This window comes from Anomaloglossus baeobatrachus, chromosome 3 (assembly GCF_048569485.1).
Source record: "Anomaloglossus baeobatrachus isolate aAnoBae1 chromosome 3, aAnoBae1.hap1, whole genome shotgun sequence".
NCBI classification, from domain to species: Eukaryota; Metazoa; Chordata; class Amphibia; order Anura; family Aromobatidae; genus Anomaloglossus; species Anomaloglossus baeobatrachus.
This window is the reverse complement of record NC_134355.1, coordinates 299314464-299340658: the sequence shown is the minus strand read 5'-3', so window position 1 is coordinate 299340658 and position 26195 is coordinate 299314464. Positions and strand designations below refer to the sequence as shown.

The 26195-nt window shown below is 41.8% G+C and overlaps 1 protein-coding gene across 50 annotated transcripts in view; it reads right to left on the bottom strand.

The window, feature by feature from the left end:
- Positions 1 to 26195, bottom strand: part of TRDN (triadin) — a 1152170-nt gene that overhangs the window by 447165 nt on the left and 678810 nt on the right. For 48 of the 50 annotated variants that reach the window (XM_075339946.1, XM_075339974.1, XM_075339964.1 and 45 more), the window contains 3 exons: positions 5558 to 5602; positions 5426 to 5470; positions 5240 to 5287 (listed from right to left, as the gene is read on the bottom strand). In XM_075339946.1, the coding sequence (XP_075196061.1) occupies positions 5240 to 5287; positions 5426 to 5470; positions 5558 to 5602 (138 nt within the window). The remainder of the gene's footprint in view (positions 1 to 5239; positions 5288 to 5425; positions 5471 to 5557; positions 5603 to 26195) is intronic. The other 2 variants (XM_075339951.1, XM_075339954.1) reach the window with 1 other exon arrangement.

The following is a 26195-nucleotide window of genomic DNA, read 5'->3' as shown; positions in this document are numbered from 1 at the left end:
CTGCATAATATGGAATAGGACTGGACACTTTAATCCTTGTTACAAAATGAAACAGCAGGTCAGATTAGTGATAGCCGCTTTATTTGTTCTCTATGGGGCTGCCAGATAATGCTAAACTCAGATATCGGGAGCTCCATAGGGAATTAAAGTAGAGGTCATTATGTATGTGTTCTGCAGCTCCATTCTAAGGCCTCAGCTTCACTTGCACATAGCTTCCGGTGCAAAAACTTCAGAAGCGATATGCTATTGACCCTCTGCTGCGAGCGTCAGCCGAGGATCATACGACTGTGATCCAATCTTGCGATTGGGTCACAGGTGTGGAGAAGAAGTAAGGAACACTTTCTCCCCATCTCAACTGTTGCCTGTCTCTGCATACTTTGCACTGAACTCAGATGACACGTGAGTGCAATGCGATGTTTCACACACACCGATACACTCGTATGGGTGCGTGTGAGCCAAGACTCACTGTCAAATGTGGCATGCTGCAAATTATTTCTCATGCCGATATGGTATAAGACATCAATCTCAGATGGACATCATAGTTTTGCACTAGAGTGAGAGCAAGCCGATGTTTTATCGGATTGCACTCGTCCATGCAAAACACAAGTGGAACCGAACCCTGAAGAAATAAATAATTTAGATGCCATAAAAAAAAGATTCCAAAACTTAAGAATTTAACGTGCTCAAATACTTTTCACATTCAGCAAATCTAAATATTTATAAAGTTTAAATGTAAAAAATAAGAACAAAATAATCCACTTACACATTTTAATTTACGTTTTGTGGGTAGCACAGAATTACATTTATCATAAAGCCACTGGTGGACAAAGACAAAAAAGGCGCTTGTGTAGAACAATATATGGGCTCTTTGCAGTCGAATAGCTCCTCATAATGCACAATTCCACCTGCTTTGGATGTGATAGTGGACCCTGTGCCCAAGACTATATCTGTCCCTGAACTTCTAGTTAACATATACAACTAAGTATAAATTCCGCTTGTGTATAAGTAGGTAATATAATAAAGAGAGAACCACAGATAGGGAGGATGATTCAACAGTGACCCAATTTGAGCTATACTTTTTTTGCTAAATGTTCCAACTAGAATAATGTGATATTTACTATGTCAGCAAATGAGTACACTCCTATTTGTGCCTGGAATAGTATACAGGATAGGTGATTTCTAAAGTATCCTCCAATTGTCTCTTCTCTTAATGTAGGTAAGACTGGATGGTAGATGCTTGCTTTTGAATAAGTATACTTCTGGAAACCACAATACTGCCGATATTCATGTCTGACATGCGATTAACTGGGCAAGATGGAGACTGACTTTAGCATTGCTCGAGGCATTACGAGACTAGTAGTGTGCCAAAAAAGGGTCAATAAACTTATTAACGTATTAAGTTTAAAGGCAAACAGTTTTATTTTGCTATTGAGTTTCTCTGGTTTTCCAGTATTTTATCTGAAATCTGTCCTGGACATACAGTATAATATACAGTACATAATTGCCTTCCGTCCAATGTTTTTTCACTTTTTCTATACCCCAAAAGGAAATTCCTTTTCGATTTTCACTATACTTTTCTTGCTGACATTTAGAGAGCGGGTGTCCTGTAAACTGATTGTTGAAGTTGTATACATGCTCATTAATTCTTTGTTTTGCTTCTCGTTTTGTATGACCTATATATGGTATTGGCATGGACATTTTTTAAAATAAATTACGTATCTAGCACAACAATTTATATGATCTTATACAGTGATTATATTCGGAGCTTCGGTTATACTGAAGGCTTATTGGTTTTATTTCATGTATACTGACACAGCGAACGTAAGGCATTAAAAAAATACTATACTTTCCATTTTCCTTTTCTACAGTTGTGTTCTTAATTATCAGGAGTACCACATAATGTACTATTTTTTTTTGTTTTTCTAAACACTAATGAGCAAAAGGGTAACAAAGTTTTGAACTTTTGACTTTCAGGCTCTGTATCTCCCCATCCACTAAAACTTCAAAACTTCAAATATGAGACATCATTCACTTTATAAACAATCATCTTGAGATAAAACTTTTAGCATATGATTAGTTATGCAGATTCTTGTCATGTAACTGCATTTATAGTTTTACTCCTAAATTTTTACTGTTTTGTTAGTACTTTGTAAATCCCTCTTTGGCTTTTAACATTGCCTGAATTCTTCTGGGCATACTATCAATCAGATTAAAGCATTTCTCAAGCAAAATCTGATTCCAGGTCTCTTCTACACTTTCCCAATGTTGGTACATACTGGTCGACTCACTTGGGTATGTATACAGCTTTTTCTTCAACTCTACCCACAAGTGTTCAATTAGGTTAAGGTCTGGAGACTGTTGGCGCCAATCCAGCACCTCTGTTTCATTGTCATTGAACCATTTCTTTGCAAATCTCAATGTATGCTTCTCGTCGTTGTCCTACTTGAACACTATGTCATTGTTTTCATACTCAAAGTACTGAACTGTACAAAGTAACTTACCTTTTAGGATAATCACATATAGCTCATCATTGAAACCACCATCAATCCTGTTCAAGTATCCAGCACTTTGGCTGTGAAACAACCCCATATTATCAGGCTGCCTTCACAGAACTTGACAGTTTTTTTTCAATTTTTTCAATTTCTTAATACATTAGTCCCTTTTTCCCTGGTTTCTTCAAGAGCCATTTGCACCCATCAGAGCCTAGTCCATTGACTTTGATCTCATCACTCTAAATCACCATTTCCAATCTTCTACTTCATTTGAGGATTTTGAAGTCGAGGCTTCTTCACCTTTTTTCAAGACCCCATTCCATATTTGTTTAATGTGGTTTGCACGGTGCTTGCATAAACGTATGTTATCTCACTATTGCGAAGCATACGAGCTGCCTCCACTGACGTGCTTGTAGTTCCAGAACTGGTAGACCTTGTGATGAGCTGACTTTTTGACTGGGATACATTTTGCCGGGAAGTCCACCTTTTGGCTTTTCAATGAATGGCTGAACCTTATTTTATATTCTTCCAAATGTCATGGCACTCAAATGATACAGTTTAGCAATTTTCTTGGCTTAGACATGGCTATCGACAAGCTTGATGATGCTGTTTCTCTTCTCTGTTTCTTCTTGGGAAATCTTCTGCATGGTTGTTCCTCAACTCAATCTAGTGACCTATCACTAAACTATTAGGGAATGTGAAAACAGGTTGTAATTTGTGGTACACAGGAAGAATTTTTTTTTCCACCACCAGGAGGAAAACAGTAATATGTCAAAAATTTGCATTACTAATCATAAGCTACTGTAAATAGTTGTATGAGATAACCAAGATGATTGTCTATAAAACAATGGTAGTCTCACATTTGAAGCTGTAGTGGATGGTAAGATATGCAGACTGAAACACAAAAGTTCAAATCATTGTTACTCTTTTGCTCGTCACGGTATACAAAATTGGGGTGATTTGAAATGAAGTCGCCTTTTACTTTATCCTGCTGAAAAATTTGCCACTGTTTTTTTTACTTATGCATTTGATGATCGCTAGTTTTGTTTCCTTATACAACCAGAAATGTAACCCTTAAGGCCACTTTACATGCAACGACATCACTAACTTGATGTCGTTGGGGTCACGGAATTTGTGACGCATATCCGGCCTTGTTAGCGACGTCGTTGCATGTGAAACACAGGAACGACCGTTAAAAAAATAAAAATCAAGATCAAAAATACGCACCATATCGTTGATCGTTGACACATTGTTCTAATCTCAAATATCATTGCTGCTGCAGGTACGATGTTGTTCGTCGTTCCTGCGGCAGCACACATCGCTATGTGTGACACCGTAGGAACGAGGAACAACATCGTACCTGCGGCCGCCGCCAATGAGGAAGGAAGGAGGTGGGCGGGATGTTCCAGCCGCTCATCTCTGCCCCTCCGCTTCTATTGGGCGGCCGCTTAGTGATGCCGCTGTGACGCCGCATGAACCTCCCCCTTAGAAAGGAGGAGGTTCGCCGGCCACAGCGACGTTGCTAGGCAGGTAAGTATGTGTGATGCGTGTTAGCGATGTTATGCGCCACGGGTAGAGATTTGCCCGTGACGCACAACTGACGGGGGCGGTTGATTTCACCAGCGACATCGCTAGCGTTATCGCTGTGTGTAAAGTGCCCTTTACTGACATATGACAGTTATGTTATATGCTGGGTATCTGACTTTTATGTAGACTCAGGAATTGAGACCTTTACTTTGCCAACCGATGTTCTCTGTATTATTCATCCATGATGTGCCTCTAACAGCCAAGTGTTGAACTGGGCTCTGCCAGCGGCCCTTATCCTGTGCCAAACTGTGACAGTGGCAGTAATAGCACGTATTATAACCTCTCACCGGCGTACCTGTAGCATGATAATAGGGCACCGATGGGTAGTCATGATAGCTGGAGGTCTGCTCAAGATGCACATGCCTGGCATTATAATTTTAGTGCAAAAGCCATTCCATGGCTGGCATTTACAAGAAACCATCATTTTTGCTATATACAGTAGTACTAGGGTAATGCAATAAAAAATGATTAAAGCATTGTATCTGCCCTGAAGTGGTATAAATACAAACTAAGGGCTCAGGGCACAAATCAACAAAAATAATTGAATACAATATGGTAATCAGAGGGCAATAAGAAGCAAATAATGTTTTTTACATTTTCATTTTTTTTCCTTAATAAAAAAATATGTACATTTGGTATCACTATAAGCATACTGACCTAGACAATCCTACTGCCTGGTCATTTTTACCACTCAATAAATGCTGCAAATTGCAGAATTGCGCTTTTTTGCTATTTAACCTCACTTGAATGTTTTTTTCCTGCTTTCCAGTACAACACATGATAGTTTTCTATTAAAAAAAATATAACTAGCATTTTATTTTACCTACATAAGAAAAGGAGACAATCGGAGAATGCCTGTGTTGTTTACTATTCCAGACAGGTAGGAGTGAACCAGCTCCTTCCAGCAGTATTTATCATATATCTTAGAGGAATGTCTGGCAGCAAAGTATAAATCGGGTCACTATTGAATCATTCTCCCTCGCCCTATACTTTGTGGTTCTCTGTTTATACAGTATATACTACATAAGCACAATTTGTCTTCAGTTATATTAATATTGTTTTATTTTACACAAAGGCAACAAGTGCTTTCCTTTTTTGAGCTGTACAGTATATATTAAAGTAAGAGATTTATTGTCCACATTTGTATTACTTACACTTACCTTCAATTATTTCTATTGGTTCTGGTTCCAATTGCCTTTCAGGTTCTTCTGGAGAAAAAATATCAAGGCATTAGTGAATTTTTAGGAAATAATGCTTCTTTTATCTTCTTATCTTATGCAAATATAGACCAAATTATGGCCAAGCAGATAAAAAAGATTGCAGTGCATAGGATGATGGAGAATTACCTTTTATTATTTCTTGTAACTCCGGTTCTAATTGCTTTGCGGGTTCTTTAAAAGAATAAAGCAGTTATAATTTTAAGTACATAGAGTTATTATAAAAGGTAAAAAAAATAATGTATGTGTCAAGACCACTACCTGTGTGAGGAGGAACTATCTCCTGTACTCTTACAACATGTTCCTCTGAAACAAAGGAAAAATAAATAAATAAAATTGATGTTTTTTTGTTTATTAACTGTCATTTCATGTAACCTTTCAGTGTAAATTGTCACATAGACATAAGAAATAACACTTCGAAAAAGCTTTTACATTAGAATTGCATAAAAAGGCTTAACATTGTGAAAAAATGTTGTGACTTTTTGCATTTTCACTGTAGTTTTGCTAAGCTTTGCCAAAATTGCCAGAGCTGGGGCACAATGGGAAAGTGCTGGGGGCGTTGTATCACAGCTCATCCAGTATATTATGAGCTGAGTTGTTCTTTACACCAGAAACTTACACCAGTCACTGACTGGAGGGATATTTGTGCTGAGGTGCACGGAGGCGCTTGTTACCTGTCAAACAGTCCTGACTCATTTCGGGGTGTCCACCTCTTAATGACTCAAGAGTACCTGACTCCAAAATGCCCCATGAACTCCGTTGATCTTGATCATTCAGGGCCTTTGACTTGTATGCTGTATTTGTTTGAATTGTTCCCTTCTGCCGCCTCTATACCTAGTTATTTCTGGACTACGAGTGGAGAATAGCTACAGTGAGGAAAATAAGTATTTGATACACTGCTGATTTTACAAGTTTTTCACCTACAAAGAATGGAGAGGTCTGTAATTTTTATTGTAGGTACACGTCAACTATGACAGATAGAATCCCCCCAAAAATCTAGAAAATCACATTGCATGATTTTTAAATCATTAATTTGCATTTTATTGCATGAAATAAGTATTTTTTTGTAAATAAATTTTTTATAGGGTTTTCAGCATACAATCTTGAAGCATAGTACAATACTTACTACATTAATCATTTAATAACACAACCAACTTACACTATGCCCCAATAAACTAATGTCGCCCCAAGGTAGACCCCTATCCAATCCATTCCAACTTGAAAAAGGCAGTCAATCTCAACGTGGACCAATATTGCTATAGGGCAGTAATACAAGACATGACAGACAAGGCTGGAGGGGGAGTGGGAGGAGGGGAGGAAATGGAGGGTAGGAACAGAAGGTTCCCATCTGGATTCATCTACAGCTAGTAGGTACTAGATTGTGTTTAAAGTGTGGTCCACAGCATCTCAGGCCAATCAGCCCAAAAAGGAATTCTGGGATCTCCCTTAGTATAATCCAGGATGCCCAAATATCAACAACCTTCTCCCATATACCAATTTGTTTATCCATCAGCTCTTCCATTCTATAGATCATGTTGAGTTCCGATATAAATTCCGCTCGTGAGGGAATCTCCTTCTTTTTCCAGTACCTAGGGATTAGGCTTCTCGCCACAGTTAAAATGTATTGTGCCATCCTCTTTTTGAATCCTGAGATAGGGCCCCCCAAGAGAAAGGAGTGCCAGCTCCGGTGTGTGTCGGAGTTCCTCTGAGGAAAGTTTATTTATCACTTGAAACACAGTGTCCCAGAGGCTCTTCAGCATTGGGCATTGGGTATTGGGCACACCCACCAAACATGAAGGTATGACCCAGTCCCATGCTCGCACCTCCAGCAAGTGTCGGGGTGGCAGGGAATAAAGCATGAATCCTGAAGGGTCACCTGTACCACCAAGAGATGATCTTATAATCCCTCTCCTGTGATAGAGTATTAAGCGATGATTTCTGAGTAAAAAGTAAAATTCTGTCTCGCTCTGTATCTGAAAAGGTCCTACCCAAGTCCCTCTCCCATGCCAAGAGGGAAGGAGGGCAAGGCCGGCCAGATGGAGAGGGGTCTTGAAACAACCTATATAGTCATGGAGACGGTGACTGAAAAGCACAAGGTACGTGCTGTGCAGTCCTAATTTTGCATATGTGAGGCCACATGGCACACTTTAAATAAAAATATTTTAGTGTTAGGACTGCCCCAGGAGATTTGCCGTGACGTTGGCGGGGTGGCTCGAAAAATTGCAATTTTTTGCCAAAAATCTCATTTTTTCAATAGTACAGCTTGGAATGTTGGTACTGTGCACACTTTGCAATACATAATATTTTTGAGTGGAGGTTGTTTTTATGCTATTTTTTTCTTGTTATATAGGGTCCCTATATAGTAGTGAGACTGAGTGTGACAGGACGTCTTTCTGCAGACATAGGCTTTCGAACATGGTTAGTGGTCAGAAGATATTTGTCTGAGGGGATAAAGATTTTATGAAACTTTTTATCTGTTCGTACAGCAGCCAAGTGACAGGTGGCGAGTATTATGGAAGTCAATGATTGGGCAGTTCGGCTCTCTGCCCACATACAGCCAGCCATAATCAGAGCATTTCTAAAGGAGCTAGGGCTGGTTTTTTTTGTTTTTTTAAACACGACATCTGAAAATGTTTTTACCCCACGTGAGAGCCATTCAGAGACAGGAAGCAGCCCCCACTGGGGTGCTTGCTCCCATCATTCACTGAAGGGAGGCAGCTCTTTGTGTTGGATCATAGACAAACAACACATCCATGCACCCTCAATATTCAGCTGAGTACTGGGTGCACTCAAGCACCACGATGTCGATCTAGTATCAAGCAGTGGAAAGCACTGCTCACTCATCATTAATGACCACAACTCTATTTAACAAGTCCTCAGATAAGGCAATATATGTGGGTTCTGGCTGTCTAGTAGCAGATACGTGATAACTTTATCCTTCTGAATTGGGGCACTGTATATATATATATATATATATATATATATATATATATATATATATATAATCTGTAGCTTGTTCATCAGACCTAAAGGGTACTTTGCACGCTGCGATATCGGTACCGATATCGCTAGCGAGCGTACCCGCCCCCGTCAGTTGTGTGTCACGGGCAAATCGCTGCCTGTGTTGCACAACATCGCTAACACCCGTCACACATACTTACCTGCCTAGCAACATCGCTGTTGCCGGCAAACCGCCTCCTTTCTAAGGGGGCAGTTCGCTCGGCGTCACAGCGACGTCACTATGCAGCCTCCCAATAGAAGCGAAGGGGCGGAGATGAGCGGAACTAACATTCCGCCCACCTCCTTCCTTCCTCATTACCAGCGGCCACAGGTGCGATGTTGTTCCTCGTTCCTGCGGTGTCACACATAGCGATGTGAGCTGCCGCAGGAACGACAAGCAACATCGCTACTGACCAGACAACAATAAATGGCAAGTGAACGACCTCTCACAGACAAATGATTTTTGTCTCTTTTGCGATCATTTAAGGTCGCTCATAGGTCTCACATGCTGCGATGTCGCTAACGACGCCGGATGTGCGTCACAAACACCGTGACCCTGACGACAAATAGCGATGTCACAGCGTGTAAATGGCCCTTACCTCTAAACCATCAATCCAAAACACCTCAACTCAAATAAAATATTTTTTCTATTACTTAACTTTTCTTGCTTGTTACTTTTTTTTCTTAAATGAATCACTACAAGCAAGTTTGTCAATTCTTAAAATCAGACAACCTTATGGCATAATTTACTGTGACATTTACATTGCCATGTCAGAAACAATAGTCATCATGCTTCTTGCTGAAATACTGAGATGACTAATTGTTTTTTAAAAAAAGCTCACATCTGTTTGAAGACACAGATTCCTTCTGCCAAACATCGATTGCTAAATATTTGTAATGCCAGGTTTTATTGGTAGTGACTGTGGATGTATGTGTCTGCTAATAAAACAGCATGGCTAAAGGCCCCGTCACACACAGAGATAAATCTTTGGCAGATCTGTGGTTGCAGTGAAATCATGGACATATTGTTCCATTTGTACACAGCCACAAACCTGGCACTGATTTTCCACAATTTCACTGCAACCACAGATCTGCCGCAGATTTATCTCTGTGTGTGACAGGGCCTTTAGACAGACAGACAGACAGATAAATAGATAGAAAGATAGATATGTGATTAACGAATTTCCCTGACAGACCCCAAATTTTTAAAAAGGCCCCTAAATAGCCTGTTTGTTAATCGTTAAAGCCAAGAATTTCCAAGATACACTACAGAACACCCAATGTTTAAAAAGGACCCTAAATAGCCTCTTTAACCAGTTGATCCTCAGCCAAAATTTCCTGAGATCCTCCACAGAACACTCAATGTTTAAAAAAGCCCATAAACAGCCTCTTTACCAGGTTGACTCTCACAGCTAACATTGATTGAGAGCCAACACACAGCACCCAATTTTAACAGAAATGGGCAATAGAACCCCATCTAATGAAGTGTTTAAAAACCAAAGGTGCCTAACTTGTCTAAATTTACACTGCATTGCAAGTTTTCTAGGTGGTGAAGTTGAAGAAAGATGGCCAGGGTCCTCTGGTGCCAACTCTGTGCGTTCAACAGGGCACTGATACTTATACTACCGAATTTGACAGTTCCCACACAGGACCATATTTTGAGGTCTTGTTGTGCACAGCATAGTTGCTACAGTTAAAAAGCTCATAGTTGGATTTCGAATCAAGCTGGTACACCAGCTAGACTTGCTACCACCAGTCCCTGCCACATAGACTTTTTGCGCTTCCCCTAAGCTGTGGACTGACTGTTTTGAGGGCCCGAAGCATTTATTTTGAAAAAAATATTATTCAAAGCAGGCAGGCATACAACATACGCAGAGTTTACAGTAAAGATGACCAGGGTTTAACCACAGAGCATTAGGTTTAACTACATTACTCTATTTAGCCTGTATTTCCAGTTTACCCACACAGTCAAGATTGCCAGTTTAACCAGAGTGCATAAATTTGAAATGTAGGCCTCAGCAAAGTCTGTTTAAACAATTTCCCTACACAGTCAAGATTACCAGAGTTTAACCACAGAGGCAAAAGTTTAACCAATTTACCCTATGTAGCCTGTATTTCCAGTTCACTCATGCAGTCAAGATTGATAGTGTTCCCCCACAGACCAGCAGAATTTTAAAAAAGCACTTAGAGAGACTGTTTTCCCAGTTGACACAAAGAGCCCCCAGAAATGCTTTAAAATTTGATAGAATCCCCCCTGCACAAAAGAGAAGGAAGCCCAACTAGAGGATGAGGTTGAGGTGGATGTGGCAGTTTGGGTCCAAGAGGTGAAGGAGGATGCAGCATACTTTTTTTGGGTGGTTTTTGATTTTTATTGTTGTTCTAGGGTTTTTATTGTTTATTTGCAGGCCATCTAATATAGAAAATGTCTGGTTAAAGGTGGTATAGTTGTCTAGTCAGCCAAAGGAACGGACGAGTCTGGTGTAATCCACGACTTATTATTTTTAGGAAAGTTAGCTTGTCTATGTTAGTTGATGAAAGGTGGATGCACCTATCTGTGATGACCCCTATTTTATGCTACACACACATTCAGAAAGTACACTTGTGGCAAGGAAGGCCAGCACCTCCGAGGAGGATTGTGCAAGCTGAGGCCATGTCCAATTTTGAGACTTTGAGAAATGAAATTGTGCGGACCCATCAGTAAGCAGTGCTAGATGTGTGGACATGTACTCATCCACCATGTTGGCTAAACACTGCCTCCTGATAAAAGGCACCATAGCAGATGGTATTGCTGGATGGGGTGACATGCTGCTAATTAAATAGTGCCACATTGGTTCTGTGATAATATTCCCTTCCGAGGTGGCGGTGATGCAACAGCTGCATTGCCCACTTCCTCTTCCTCCTCCTCTTCAACTGCCTTGCTCTTTCACTGAGCACACACTGTCTGATAGAAACGCCATAATACCAGCGTGCACTTATATTCATGCATTTTATCATCCCTCTCCAGTAGCGAAGTAGTGATGCTACTTTGTTTTTGTAGCATGGATACAGCAGGGCCACCATCCAGTAATCGGCACTCATCAGAATCCTGGCAACTAGCTTATCATTGTGCAGGCACAACAGCATGTATTGGCTCATGTGTGCCAGGCTGCCCAGAGTCAACAACAACCTATCCTCAATCGCAGATGTGTGGACTGGGTCCTTTGTGTCCCCTCAGCCATGCACCAGTGATGTCTCTGAGTACATGTTATCACCACCCTGCTGTGCAGACAGTTGTTCCTCCTCCAAAGCTATGCCATTGATGGAAAGGTGGGTACATGCCCACTCTCCTGCAACAAACCCAACATCGGAACCATGCATGGACGAGAGCCCCGATAAAGGTGTCAATGTTACCTGTTCAGAAAATAAAGAGATACAGCGCAATCCTGGAAGGTCTGGTTAAAATAATTCTGCTATTTATCCATTAAAATGTTTGGTGCAAACAGCTTATGAACACCTCATCCTATAGCATGCAGATCTACACGTTTCAGCATTATGCCTTAGTCATCATAGTATCATCATCATAGTATCATCATAGTTTTTAGGGTTGAAGGGAGACTCTAAGTCCATCTAGTTCAACCCGTAGCCTAACATGTTGATCCAGAGGAAGGCAAAAAAACCCCAATGTGGCAAACAAGTTCCAATGGGGAAAAAATTTCCTTCCTGACTCCACATCCGGCAATCAGACTAGTTCCCTGGATCAATACCCTGTCATAAAATCTAATATACATAACTGGTAATATTACATTTTTCAAGAAAGGCATCCAGGCTCTGCTTAAATGTTAGTAGTGAATCACTCATTACAACATCATGCGGCAGAGAGTTCCATAGTCTCACTGCTCGTACAGTAAAGAATCCTCGTCTGTGATTATGATTAAACCTTCTTTCCTCAAGACGTAGCGGATGCCCCCGTGTTCCAGTCGCAGGCCTAGGTGTAAAAAGATCTTTGGAAAGGTCTCTGTACTGTCCCCTCATATATTTATACATTGTGATTAGATCCCCTCTAAGCCTTCGTTTTTCCAAATGAAATAACCCCAAGTTTAATAACCTGTCTTCGTATTGCAGCCCACCTATTCATCTAATAATCTTGGTCACTCTTCTCTGCACCCTCTCCAGTTCAGCTATGTCCTTCTTATATATCGGTGACCAGAATTGTACACAGTATTCTAAGTGCGGTCGCATTAGTGACTTGTACAGAGGTAGAACTATATTTTTTTCATGAACACTTATACCTCTTTTAATACATCCCATTATTTTATTAGCCCTGGCAGCAGCTGCCTGACACTGTCCACTAAAGTGAAGTTTACCATCCACCCATACACCCAAGTCTTTTTCTGTGTCTGTTTTACCCAGTGTTCTACAATTAAGTACATAATCATAAATGTTATTTCCTCTACCCAAGTGCATGACCTTACATTTATCTACATTAAACTTCAATTGCCACTTCTCAGCCCAATCCTCCAATTTACATAAATCTCCCTGTAATATAAAATTATCCTCCTCTGTATTGATTACCCTGCAGAGTTTAGTATCATCTGCAAATATTGAAATTCTACTCCGCATGCCCCCAACAAGGTCATTTATAAATATGTTGAAAAGAAGCGGGCCCAATACTGACCCCTGTGGTACCCCACTATGAACTGAGACCCAGTCCGAGTACGTACCATTAATAACCACCCTTTGTTTCCTATCACTGAGCCAGTTTTTAACCCAGTTACACGTATTTTCCCCTATCCCCATTATTCTCATTTTATGTACCAACCTTTTGTGTGGCACCATATCAAAAGCTTTTGAAAAGTCCATATACACAACATCCACTGCATTTCCCTGGTCCAGACTTGAACTTACCTCTTCATAGAAGCTGATCAAATTAGTTTGACAGGATCGATCCCTCATAAACCCATGTTGATACTCTGTCATAAGGTTATTTTTCTTGAGATACTCCAGTATAGCATCTCTCAAGAAACCCTCAAGGATTTTACCAACCGTAGAGGTTAAACTTACCGGCCTATAATTTCCCGGCTCAGTTTTTGTCCCTTTTTGAATATTGGCACCACATTTGCTATGCGCCAGTCCTGCGGTACCGACCCTGTTATTAAGGAATCTGAGAAGATTAAAAATAATGGTCTATCTATCACAGAACTCAATTCCTGTAGTACTCTGGGGTGTATGCCATCCGGGCCCGGAGATTTGTCAACCTTAGTGATTTCGAGGCGGCGGCGTACTTCCTGCTGGGTTAAGCAGGTAATATTCAAGGGTGAATTTATGGTATCACTGGTCATGTCATCTGCCATGGCATGTCATGACTAAGGCATAATGCCAAAACGCATAGATCTACATGCTATAGGATGAGTTGTCTATAAGATGCTTGCACCAAACATTTTAAAGGATAAATAAAAGGAATAGTTTAACCACACCTTCCAAGATTGCGCTCTATCTCTTTATTTTCTTGGTTGATGTCGGCCGCTCCTGCTGTGTCCGAGCGCTACTGGATGAAAACATATGGTGCTACCGCAATTCGGTGGGCTGACAGTTTTTTCAAATATTACCTGTTCTTACTGCTCCTCTTCCTCCTGTCCTGCCACCTCATTATAGCCTGATTTGTTTTTTGAAGGAAGCATAAAAGCTATATAGTAACACTGATGATGGCATCTTCAGTGCTAGCCATATTGATAGAATTTTTGAAGCAGCGCAAATTGATATACCGGTCTCTCATGGAGACCTTAGTAGTGAAGTGATGTTCTTCTGACTTGCAAATCTGCTGTGCGTGCTGCAGCTGAAATTCCACTATTGCATGCTGCTGCTCACAGTCACTCCAGTGTTTGCAAGGTGCAGTTCCATCTTGTCGGTATGTCGCATATGAGGCAGTGAGCACATAGGCCAAAATGGCTCTGTAATGGAGACAGGTGAGCAGCAACAGGGTGAAGATGCAAAAAGTGTGCAGAGACTGCCCGAAATTTCAGCAGCAGCTCTGACATATGTGGGTAATTTTTAAGGAAGCTCTGCTACACCAAATTCAGTACATGCACCAGGCAAGGGATGTGCGTCAAATTGCCTAGGCCCAGAGCTGCTACAAGATTTTGCCCATTATCGCAAACTACCAGGCAATGATTCAGGTTTACTGGTAACAGCCACTCATATGTCTGCTGTTTCATCCTGATCTACAGCTCCTGTGCAGTGTGGGATATGTTCCCCTGACATATAAGTTTCAGAACAGCCTGCTGTTGTTTCCCCCTGGCTGTGCTGAAGTTGGTGGTGCAGGTCTTATTCTGATTGTATGAGGAGGAGATGTAGGAGGCAAAGTAGGATTAGGAGGCAACATTAACACAGACATTTTCAGCAATTCTAGGTGCTGGTAGGGAAATGGGCTCAAATGCCTTCCACATCTGGCCCAGCTGCCACTACATTTACCCAGTGGGCAGTTAGGGAGATATAACATCCTTGCCTATGCTTACTAGTCTACGTACCTGTGGTTTAGTGGACCTTTCCACTGATGGATTTGTGCAGTGCACAATAGAATTTTTTAATGCAACATGTATGTGCAGGAAAGGGATGGAATGGCTGGAAAAGTAGTGGCAGCTATGAACAACATACTGCCTTACAGCCACAGACATTGTTTTTTTAAAATTGTTGATCTCCACTAGCTGGAGTGGCAGTGTGATGCCCTGGCAAAGCCTGGTGGTCACAGATAGGCACCTGCATAACACCTTCCCTTATTAGGAAACACACAGCCAACCAGAAAACCCTACTCACCCCCCCTTAGGGAAAGATAGACAGACCAGTGGGCGTGACCAGGCGGTTGGAACACGCCCACCCAGGGGTCCAGACAGCCCAGGGCGGGAAAACAAGTCAGTTAAGTCTGAAGTTCAGTTTGGAGAGGAGTATGGGCTGGAGCTAGGGGTAGCTCCAGCAGTGAAGTCCAAGTTGAACAGTACCAGAGTAGGAGCCCTGGTGTCACTGGCTAGGAGGCAGATAGTGGTCTCCGTCAGCAGGAGACGGGAAGACGGCTCGGCAGAACCGAGGTGGACCGATACCGACATGGGGAACCGACCCGGAAACCGTATCACAAAGGGGGGTACTCGGACCCTGAAGCCAGGACCAGAACCAACTGGAGCTGGTTAATTAACCGATTGAGGCCAGGACTAGAGGTCTTGTCCCACCTAAAGTCCCTCATAGAAGAACACAGCCCACCGATTAGGGATAAGAGGTCAACGCCAGGGCCCATAGATCCCACGGGCCAGCGTCTGCGGGCACGGCTCCTTAGGCCACATCCAGCCGGGAGCGGACTCCTGAGTTTCATACTAGGAAAGTCCACCTTGAACACAGCAGTGCAGAAGAAGGATAGAGACCACCAGCCGGGTGGGGGACCAGAACGCAACCGGCCATGGCACCGGCCACCATCACCTTGGTTTACCAGAGACTTGTGTGTTTTACTAACTGTGAGTACACCAGCACCCCCTGTGGTCGCCATCCCCTGCACGCACCAACTGGGTCCCGGGGCCACCATCACTACCTACGGAGGGGTTAACAACTTGCTGCACATCATCTTCCCCGGGTGCCCCGTAACAGCAGCGGTGGTGTCCCACCTCACCACACACCGTGGATGGTGTCACGAACTTAATACAGCCCAGCCCGTACATATATACGTCCCCCCATTTATTCGGCGTGTCCACGAGACCCCCAGGTCTGGAGACCCTCGAGCAACTACCCCTGAAGGCCCGGACCCGAGCAGCGCCGGCTGCGGGCACGGGGGCGGCACAGCAGCATTTTAAACTATAGCAATTTTGAAATGCTGTCATTCAGGGCCAGGGCTCGGGAGGGGGGGGGGCAGGGGGTTTTGTCTCTTTCCATCAAATGTTTGGGGCATGAAGAGCCAAAAACTTCCATGGGATGGTGTGGAGATGGTAGGTGGTGTTGCTAGCACATCATGTGTTTGCAGGGAGGCAGGTGGCCCGAATGATCATGAGAGAGAGGAAGAGGTTGACACACCACAACATGAGAGGAAGCAGGAAGAGCATTAGTTTTTTTCCTTTTTCCTGATGTCTCAGTAAACTATCCCACTGCAGCTCATGCTTGAATGTCAGATGACGCATCATGAAGCTGGTGCTCAGGTTCAGAAGCACCTGTCCCTTCTCATCAGCACATTCTCAGAAGAAATGTCAAACTAGGGAGCTCTCTTGAGTTGACTTAGGTTTTCCATGGCATGGTGGCTGGTAGAGCTGACATACTGGCTATGGATCATTCACTGCTGAACCTTTGCCCTCTGCTCCCTCTTTTGCTGTTGTGCTGTTTGGTCTGTTTGAGCACCTCTTCTTCCTCCAAAATACTGACATCAGTAGCATGGTCTTGGCTCCAAGTGGGGTTTTAGCACCTCATCCTTCATCCCATCATCTTCCACCCACTCCTTACCCATGCCTTCCTTGCTAGTCTGCACACTGCAGAAAGTCGTAGCAGTTGGCACCTGTGTTTCATCGTCCTTTGAGATGTGTTCTCGTGGTCTCCTGACTGTCTGTACTAGCCCTCCCACGAACGCATCCTCCAACATAATAAGTGGTTGGGAGTCAGTTTACTCAGTCTCTTCCACCTCTGGGGTAAGGCCAGGTAGATGAACCATGGAACCGCAGCCAGCAGAATCAACAAAAAGCATAAGTGACGACTTCATTTGTTGCTCAAACTGCTTGTCTGGTTTTGAAAAGGGTGAGGTGTAAGAAAGATGACCATGGATCTCAGGTGCCAACTCTGCACTTTCAGCTGTGGACCAGCTGGAAGACAATGTGAAGGAATTGTAGGCACTGTTACCTATAAAATATAAAACCACCTCAACGTCTTCTGGCCTGGATATTTGAGCAGCTGTGTTTGGCGCTACGAAATGGCGACAGACAGCCTGTAGCCTGAAAACACCAGAGGAAGCAGTTTCTCTTTGGCACGTAGCAGGAAAATATCTACCACATCCTCGCCCAGAAGCAGCTTCACCACCCGCACCACCACTACGGCCCCATTCCATATTTGATGTTCTCCTTATTATATGGTCACCTAAAAATGGTCAATTGATACACTGCTGGTGTGCTGAGAGTCCCACAGACCATTTTCAAACATTACCTACACAAACCCTTTTTATGAGTACCCACACACACCCTGCTGCACTGAAATGAAAGAAACTTTGTAGAGATTTGGCCCACAAGAAAGGGGCCACAGCATACACACAAAGCTTTTTGGGAGATTCAGGAAAGAGAACCTGCTGCACAGTGGACAACTACAAATTTTTAAATGGCCCAGATAGGACTAGGTGCACCGAGATTACATTTTTTTCAGAGATTCAGTCCTCAAAAAATGAACCACAGTTCTTTTGAACACAGAGCGTTTGAGGGGATGAAAACAGAAATTGTGGCGCAGTTGCCAACTACTGATTGTTAGATGGCCCATACAGGACTTGCTGCACCGTGATGATATTTTGTCGCCCAAAAAATGGGCCACAGTGTACACACAAGAGCTTTTTGTGAGATTAAAGCCACAGCAAGTGGTGCACAATGGCCAATTACAGATTATTAGATTGCCACACAGGGACTTTTGCAGGTAAATTAAAAAGGTTTTCAGAGAATTAGTGTGCCAAAAATGGGCCAGAGCTTTTTCTGAGATTTATGCCACATCCAGTGGTGCACAGTGGCCAATTACAGCTTATTGGATTGAGAAACAGGTTTAATTAATTTTCTTTTCAGAGATTCAGTGTGCTAAAAATCGGTAACAGTGTACACACACTGCTTTTTGTGAGATTCAAGCCACAGCAAGTGGTGCACAATGGCCAATTACAGTTTGATAGATTGCCACACAGGTTCTATTGCAGTTAAATAAAAAAATTTGGAGAGATTCAGTGTGCCAAATATGGGGCAAAATGTACACACACAGATCTTTTTGTGAGATTCAAGCCCCAGCAAGTGGTTCACAGTGGATAATTACAGCTGTCATGCTTGGTTTGGGGGAATACCAGACGAAAGGCGATAAGGGAGAGAGGGAAAACCTCTCTCTAGGGAAGTGGAAGATATAACCTAACGCTGGAACATAGCTCCCGGGACATCCGTAGATAGGTTCTGCACCTATACGCCAATCAGAATACCTAGACCCTGTCTGACTCTGAAATAGGCCCTAGGAAGTGACAGGATGAGCAATAGTCAACCCCACTAAGACCTAAAGAACACACAGGGAAAACATACAGGGGAATGTTAACAGACTACTTATCTGCAAAATGACTTTAGGGGAATGATAGCAACATACAAAAATGTGTTTGAACAGGAGATTTCAAGCCAACTGCTTGCAAACTGGACAGCAAAGGAGTAAACTCTATCACTGGCAACAAATCAATGGGAAATGCAAGTATATATAGACACAGGGAGTAGGAATAAGGATTTGCAGCTGAAGTGCCAAAATATCCACAGTGTCCAAAAGGGAAAGCCTTAACCCCAACATGGAAGATATATAGAACTCCATTTACACCAAGGAAGAAAGAATGGAATATCAAGGAGCAGTTTGTGCAGAGAAATGCAGTGATCTTCTGCAGCCGGCATCACCGGGTTGTCTGTCAACCATGACACACCCATGACAATACCCTCCTTTCTACAAGTGATCAAGGGACCAGGTTGATCCAGATGGGGTACATGAAATGAATAAACCAACCTTGTGACATTCAAATCCGATGCTGGAACCCACATCCTCTCCTTTGGTCTGTAACACCCCCAGTGCACCAAGTATTGAAGGGAATGACATAAAAAGCGAGAATCAACAATCTTAGATATTTGAATTCTAAATTACCATCAGCCATAACTGGGACCAGCAGCAATGGGGACGGCTCCAAAGGTACAACATTCTTATTGAGCAGTGATCTATGTAACACATTGTGAATCTTAAAAGCCTGAGGTAACTCCAGACAAAACACAACTGGGTTAATGACGGTGATTACCTTATAGGGACCAATAAACCTAGGTCCCAGCTTCTAGGAATGAACCTTCAACTTGATATTCCTGGTAGACAACTACTCATAGTCATTCACACTTAGGTCCGTACCTGGTAAGCGTTTTTTGTCAGCCATACATTTGTATCTTTCCCCCATAAGCTTCAAATTACTCTTAACTCCTTGCCATATAGAAGAGAGCAATTAGGCAAAATGCTCCTCCTCCTGAGCCCACAAAGCATCCCTGTCAATAAAGGTACCAAACTGTGGATGAAAACCTTATGCACCAAAAAATGGTGACCTGTCAGTAGACTCCTGGTGATGATTGATAACAAATTCAGCCAATGGAAGGTAAGATGCCCAGTCCTCCTGGTTCTCACAGACAAAACAGCTAAGGAAAGTTTAAAAATTTTGAGTTATATGTTTAGTCTGACCATTTGACTGAGGGTGGAAGGTAGAAAAGACAGAAACTGCACCTATAGACGAGCACAAAAATCTTTCCAAAATTGGGAAACAAATTGGGTTCCCCAATATTAAACCACTTTGGAAGGAACCCCATGAAGCTTCACGATTTTAATGATGCACAAGTGACCCAGAGTCTTGGCATTTGGTAGTGCCGGTAACGCAATGAAATGTAAAATTTTACTGAACCTATCCACAATTACAAAAACCACCGACTTCCCTGTAGATGAAGGTAGGTAAGTAATGAAATCTATTGATAAATTAATTTACCCATAGTCTACTAAGGATAGCCATAGGTAGGAGAGATCCAGATGGACGAGTATGTGTTAACTTGGAAAATGCGCAAGTACTGCAGGCAGAAATATAATCAACCACATCCTGATGCAACCATGGTCACCAAAAACAATATGAAAGCAGGCTGAGGTTGCTTTACTAAATGGATGATTAGTAATTACGGTATTGTGATGTTCCCCAATTATTTTACAGTGCAAATTAGTTGGCACAAATATTCTCCTGAATGGTAGGAGGCCCGGGGCTTACTCCTAAGTCTCCAACATCTTCTCCAGATGCAAAATAGGTGCAATGTTCTCATGATCCCTTCCACTTTTGAAGCTCCAGGACAATGCAACTGCTGTAATGTTTTTAACCCCTGGGTGGTAAGTGACAGTAAAATTAATTCTGGTAAAAAATAAAGACCATCTAACCTGCCTTAGGTTTAGATATTTGGAAGATTCAAGATATAACAGGTTTTTATGGTCTGATCACACTGATCACAGTAATGGGATGAACTGCTCCCTCCAGCCAATGATGTCATTCCTTAAAAGCTAGCTTAATCGCCAACAGTTCTCTATTACCACAAACATAGTTTATCTTGGCCAAAATGAATTTTTGGAAAATTTACCAGGTGACGGACCCTGTGACAAGACAGACCCAACCCCCACCTCAGATGTATCAACCTCTACAATAAATAGGTGTTAAAACATCAGGCTGCATGAATATAGCTGCTGTGGAAAAACATTTCTTCAAGGAGAAAAAAGTAGGCTGGGTGGAGTCTGACCATATAGAGAAATCTCATCCTTTTTTGCCATCAGTAAGAGGTTTCTCAATTACCAAATAATCCTTAAAAAAATTCTGATAAAAAATGAAAAAGCCTAAAAAGCATATAACTTTTCCAGGTTTTCTGGAAGATCCCAGTCAAGTAAAGCACGGACCTTTTCTAAATCCATCTGAAACATTGAAGATGACAACAGGTACCCTAAAAACTGCATGACTTGAACAGCAAAAACACACTTCTCCAGTTTGGCATACAGTTTATTATCTCTTAGATCTGTAATACCTGTACATGATGTGTTCCATAGAGCAAGATATCATCCAATTAAACAACCACAAACCTGTCCTCCAGATAGAGAAAAATATCATTCACAAAATTCTGGAAAACAGCGGGAGCATTAGTGAGGCCAAACGACATAACCAAACTTTCAAAATGCCCCTTAGGTGTATTGAAAGCCATTTTCTATTCATCCCCTTTGCTGATTCTAACCAGATTATCCCCCCCCTTAAGTCCAACTTGGAGAACCATTTAGCTCCCACAATCTGGTTGAACAGATCCGGAATCCGAGGAAGAGGATATGGGTCTCGGATGGAAATCTGATTCAATTCCTGAAAATCTAAACAAGGACAAAGACCCCCATCTTTATTCTTAACGAAGAAGAACCCTGCTACAATGGGTGAAGAGGAGGGTCTGATATGTCCTTTCTCAAAACTCTCAGCAATGTAAACTTTCAAGGTTTGGATCTCTGAACCAGAAAGATTATACAGTCTGAACTTGAGCAGTTTTGCTTCAGGAAGCAGATTAATGGGGCTTTCATACACATGATGAAGAGGCATATCCTGACACCACTATTTTGCAAAGAAATCCTGAAAATTATATAAAAATGGAGGTAAGGTGTCCGTAGAGACTGCAGAGAGGGATGTGTTCAAGCAGTTCTTAAAAAAGAATCTCCCCACTCCACAATTTCCCTAGATTTCCAATCCACTACAGGATTATGCTTCACCATCCAGGGTAGCCCCAGTACAATAGGCGTAAGAAGGAGCTCCAATTCATAACAGGAACTGAATTAATATTGCAGGGTTCCCATCCTCAGTCTTATATCATGTACAATCTGCATAAGGCATCCCTACCAAGTGGTGCTGAGTTCATGTAAAAAATGGAGATCAGTTAAGTTAACATACTGCAAGCAAATGAGACCTTCCAAACTGAGTATCCACCATGCTGACTCCTGCTACACTGTCCAGGAACAGAGAAATATTCTCAGTTTGGCTCTCTAGCACCACCTCTGCTGTTGGGACAAACTAAGAATGACATGTCAAGGAAAAACACACATACCCCACTGCCAACCCCCACTGCACCAAGGGTAAGCTGAGTCCCAGATGTTGCTCTTTTCTTCGGAACCGAGGGGCAGGATCTAATAAAATTACCTTTTTACCACAAAAGAAACAAACCCTCCATGCAGAAATTGTGTTAGGCTTCTCTTGGTTTACATTACATAACGTTTTTGTTGACTGGAAGACCCACGACATAATTAAATTGAGCTCTTACTCTAACGAACATTGTCTAGTGACCTGTATCTCAACAACAACCACCAGTATTCCAGATAGTTTTTCAGAGTTTAGTGCTGTGTTTTCAGAAAAGGGTTGTCAGGAGCTGCCGCCGCATCGACCTTTTGACTGCCCCATAAGGTTCAAGCTGGTGGCCAAGTTGCCAAGAGCAGACTGTATAATCTGTCCAGTTCTTAGACAAGTTCTCAAGGAATACATAAAGCAGAGTTTGGCTAATTAGGCCATATTTGTCCCCTGTGGCTGCAGGTTTCTTCTTTGTCAAAAAGAAGGTTGGCAGCCTAAATCCATGCCTGGATTTCCTTGTGCTTAACCAGATTATGGTGTGGGACCTTTATCCAATGCCACTTATTCCAGACTTAATCAATCAGATTAACAGTGCAAAATGGTTTTTCAAACTCAATCTCATAGAGGCCTATAATATGATTCAGGTCTGACAGGGAGATGAGTAGAAGATGGTATGCAACACTATAACACAGCTATAACTTGACTTCAAAAATCTGGTAATGCCATTTGGCCTGTCCAATGTGACTTTGTTACTGATTTATTTGCTTACCTGTGGAAATTTGTTATAATTTACTTGCTTGAAATTCTCATTTATTCACAGGATTTTGGGTCACATTTGAAACATGTTAAGCCTCAGAGAGAACAAGTTATACTCTAAATTAGAAAAGTGTGTATTCGCCGTTCATTAACTTCTGTTTTTGGGTTGCATAATTTATGCCTCTGGTTTAAGGATGGATCCTCTTAGGGTACAGGCTATATTAAAATGGGACTGTTCTGTGAACTTTAAAGCATTGCAAATTATTTTGGGATTCACTAATTATTATAAGGAGTTTATTAAAAAATGTTCTGCCATTGCAAGACTTCTGACTGACATAACCAAAAAGGTACTGACTTTTCTAACTTGTTTGGGAGTGCTTTATACATGTTTGACTGTCTAAAAAAATGCTTTTCCTCAGCACCCGTATTAATACATCCTGATGTGTCTTTACCCTTCACGGTGGAGGTTGATGCATCAGACGTGGGGGTAGGAGCTGTATTGCCTCAATTTCTACCCATCAATGTGCCTTCTTTTCCAAAAGTTATCTCCGTTTGAACGCGATAATTACATTGGTAATAGGGAACTACTCATCCAGGGTCTAGAAATACTAAGGTTGATACATTGTCCAGGAGTTTTTTGGGGGGGAAACATTGTGAGGAATCTATGCCCATCCTGCAAAAGGGAGTGGTGGCATTGGCACTCAGTACTGAGGTGGAAACTGAGATTGTGGAGGCTCAAGATTACACACCATTGGGGGTCCATGCTAACAAGTCTTGAATAAACATTTCCATTGACTTTATTACAGATCTTCTTCCCTCTGCTGGTAATACAACAGTTTTTGAGGTGGTGGATAGGATTTCCAAAATGACACATTTTATGGCATTAGCATTATTACCAAATGATAAAACCTTACTTCAGGTATTTATACATGAAATTGTCAGACTCCATGGAGTTCCATCTTACATTATTTCTGATGGAGGTACTCAATTTATTGCCAATTTTTGGAGGGATTTCTGCTCTCACTTAGGGATAAACTGTTTCAGTCATCAGCATACCATCTGCAGTCTAATGGACAAACCGAACGCATGAATCAGAACTTGGAGCAGTATTTGAGGTGTTTTGTCTTGGATAATGAGGAGTAGTACTCATTCCTTCCTCTTGCTAAGTTTTCTATCAATAATCAACACCATGAGTTCTCTGGTACAGCCCATTTCTTTTCTATGGTTTCCATATGGTTCTGTACTTTCTGTACTTTCCTTAAAGAAACTCATCCGGGGTACCTGAGGAGGATCAATTGGGCACAGCACTATCATCTATATGGGAAAAGCTTCAGCAGCAATTGCTTAACATGGCCTCTAAGTCTAAGCGTGTTCCTGACAGTAGACATGTGCCTTGTCTGGAGCTGTGTGTGGGTGATATGATATGATATTTATGATATCAATTTGTAAAGAATTGCATTTACTCTAATTGCTTAAATCCCAGTCATTGGTGCCTGTGATTTACTATCCTACTTCAATAACTCTTAATGCAATAATGGTGGTGTATCCATTAACAGTATATATTATATATGATGAATAGTTATAAAACCAAATATTATTTTATAACTCTTGGAGATATTATATATACTATTTATGGACAAACCACCATTATAGCATTAGGAATAGTGGAATAAGGATGGTAAATCCCAGGTCCCAGTGACTGGGATTTCAGCAACCATAGTAAATGCAATTCTTAATATCATAAATAAGGTATTATAAAATGGACTTAAAATTATATCTCAAGTATTGCTCACAGAGATACAATATCATATGGCTATACTTTATTTTTACTTTGGGTAATCATATTATCATCAATTTTGATATACACAATATACTGACAATTCCACTTGCCAGCACTAACATATGTCACCATAGGCATACAGTTTACTTTTAGGCACTTATAGGGTACTGCTTGTTATTATTGGTGTTCATAAATGGACACTATAGGAATTCATAATTCACGGAAATACCACTGTCAGACGGCCCCCCAACATGATCACATGATGCTGATGGGTTGCCATTCCACCTGGGGGTCTACTTATTTTCCCTACCACCACCCTATTGGTTCTTCTGGGAAGCCCATACAAAAAATAGTACAGCTGTTTATATTACAAACAGTCTAACAACAGCAGGTTCATGACCCATACACTGAAAAAAGGATGTATTTTTTTTCAAAACTAGTAAACAAATAAGATACAAATGTAGAGTTTAATTACTCCAATTTCAGAGAGAAAAAAATAAAAAAAATTTGATCTTATCAAGTCTGCAAAAGTACAATCAAACAGGTTTAAAAAATAATTTCCTGTATGGTTCAAAAGAGAAAATTGAAAAGACAGAATTGAAGATTTTTAGTCACAGGACAAATTCCCACAAAAAATTTAATGCAACATTCAAAACATTATTGTCTTAATTCATCACTGTCTTTTTGCCTGTTTTTATAGTTTACTGTTGTGCCTTTTTTTTTGTTGCATCCAATTTAAGAATTAATTGGGTGCAACCAAATTTTCACCATTTTTAAGCTAATTTGTGCATTCCTGTTTTTCTTTTTTTTTTCACTTTGTGGGCAGAGTCCAGCAATTGCAGATGTTTAAGGCCTGCGACACACATCTGTGAAAAACACGTACGTGTGTTTATGTTCCGTTTTTCGGGTCTGTTTTCCATTTTTAAGCCCGTTTTTATGGTACGTGTGGCATCCGTGTGAATTGTGTATGTTAGCCGTGTGTGCGTGTTGCCCGTGTGAAATGTTCCATGTGTGATGCACAATGACGTTGATACATGTCGGCTGACAGCAGACAGCGACGCGCGATGAGAATGAACTCGGGTGAACTTCACCCGACTTCATTGTCATACCGCGGCTCTGTCTGTGTCGTGGTCACCGGTGAGTCCTTCACGGGTGACCGCTAATCCCCTGAGCAACTGAAGTGAGCAGCGCGATTAGCGGTGCTGTCACTCAGGTTACCCGTGGCTAGCTGGATCCTCTACTCGTGACCGCAACTCACCTGTGACTTCATCGCTGTCACTCGGGCGACTTGCTGTCATAGTTAGAGGAACCAGCGGTGGCCGCGAGTAACCTCAGTGACAGCACAGCTGATCGCGCGGCTCACCTCAGTTGCTGTGTGGAGCTGACAGGAGCGGCGGTGTTCTTCTGCAGCTCTTGCCACCTTCATGTAGCAGAGCTGGAAGCGGCGCGGGACCTCCGTGGATTACGCCGGACATGGATGGCTTTTTCGATCTTAATAAAGTGGTGAACGAGGATATTTG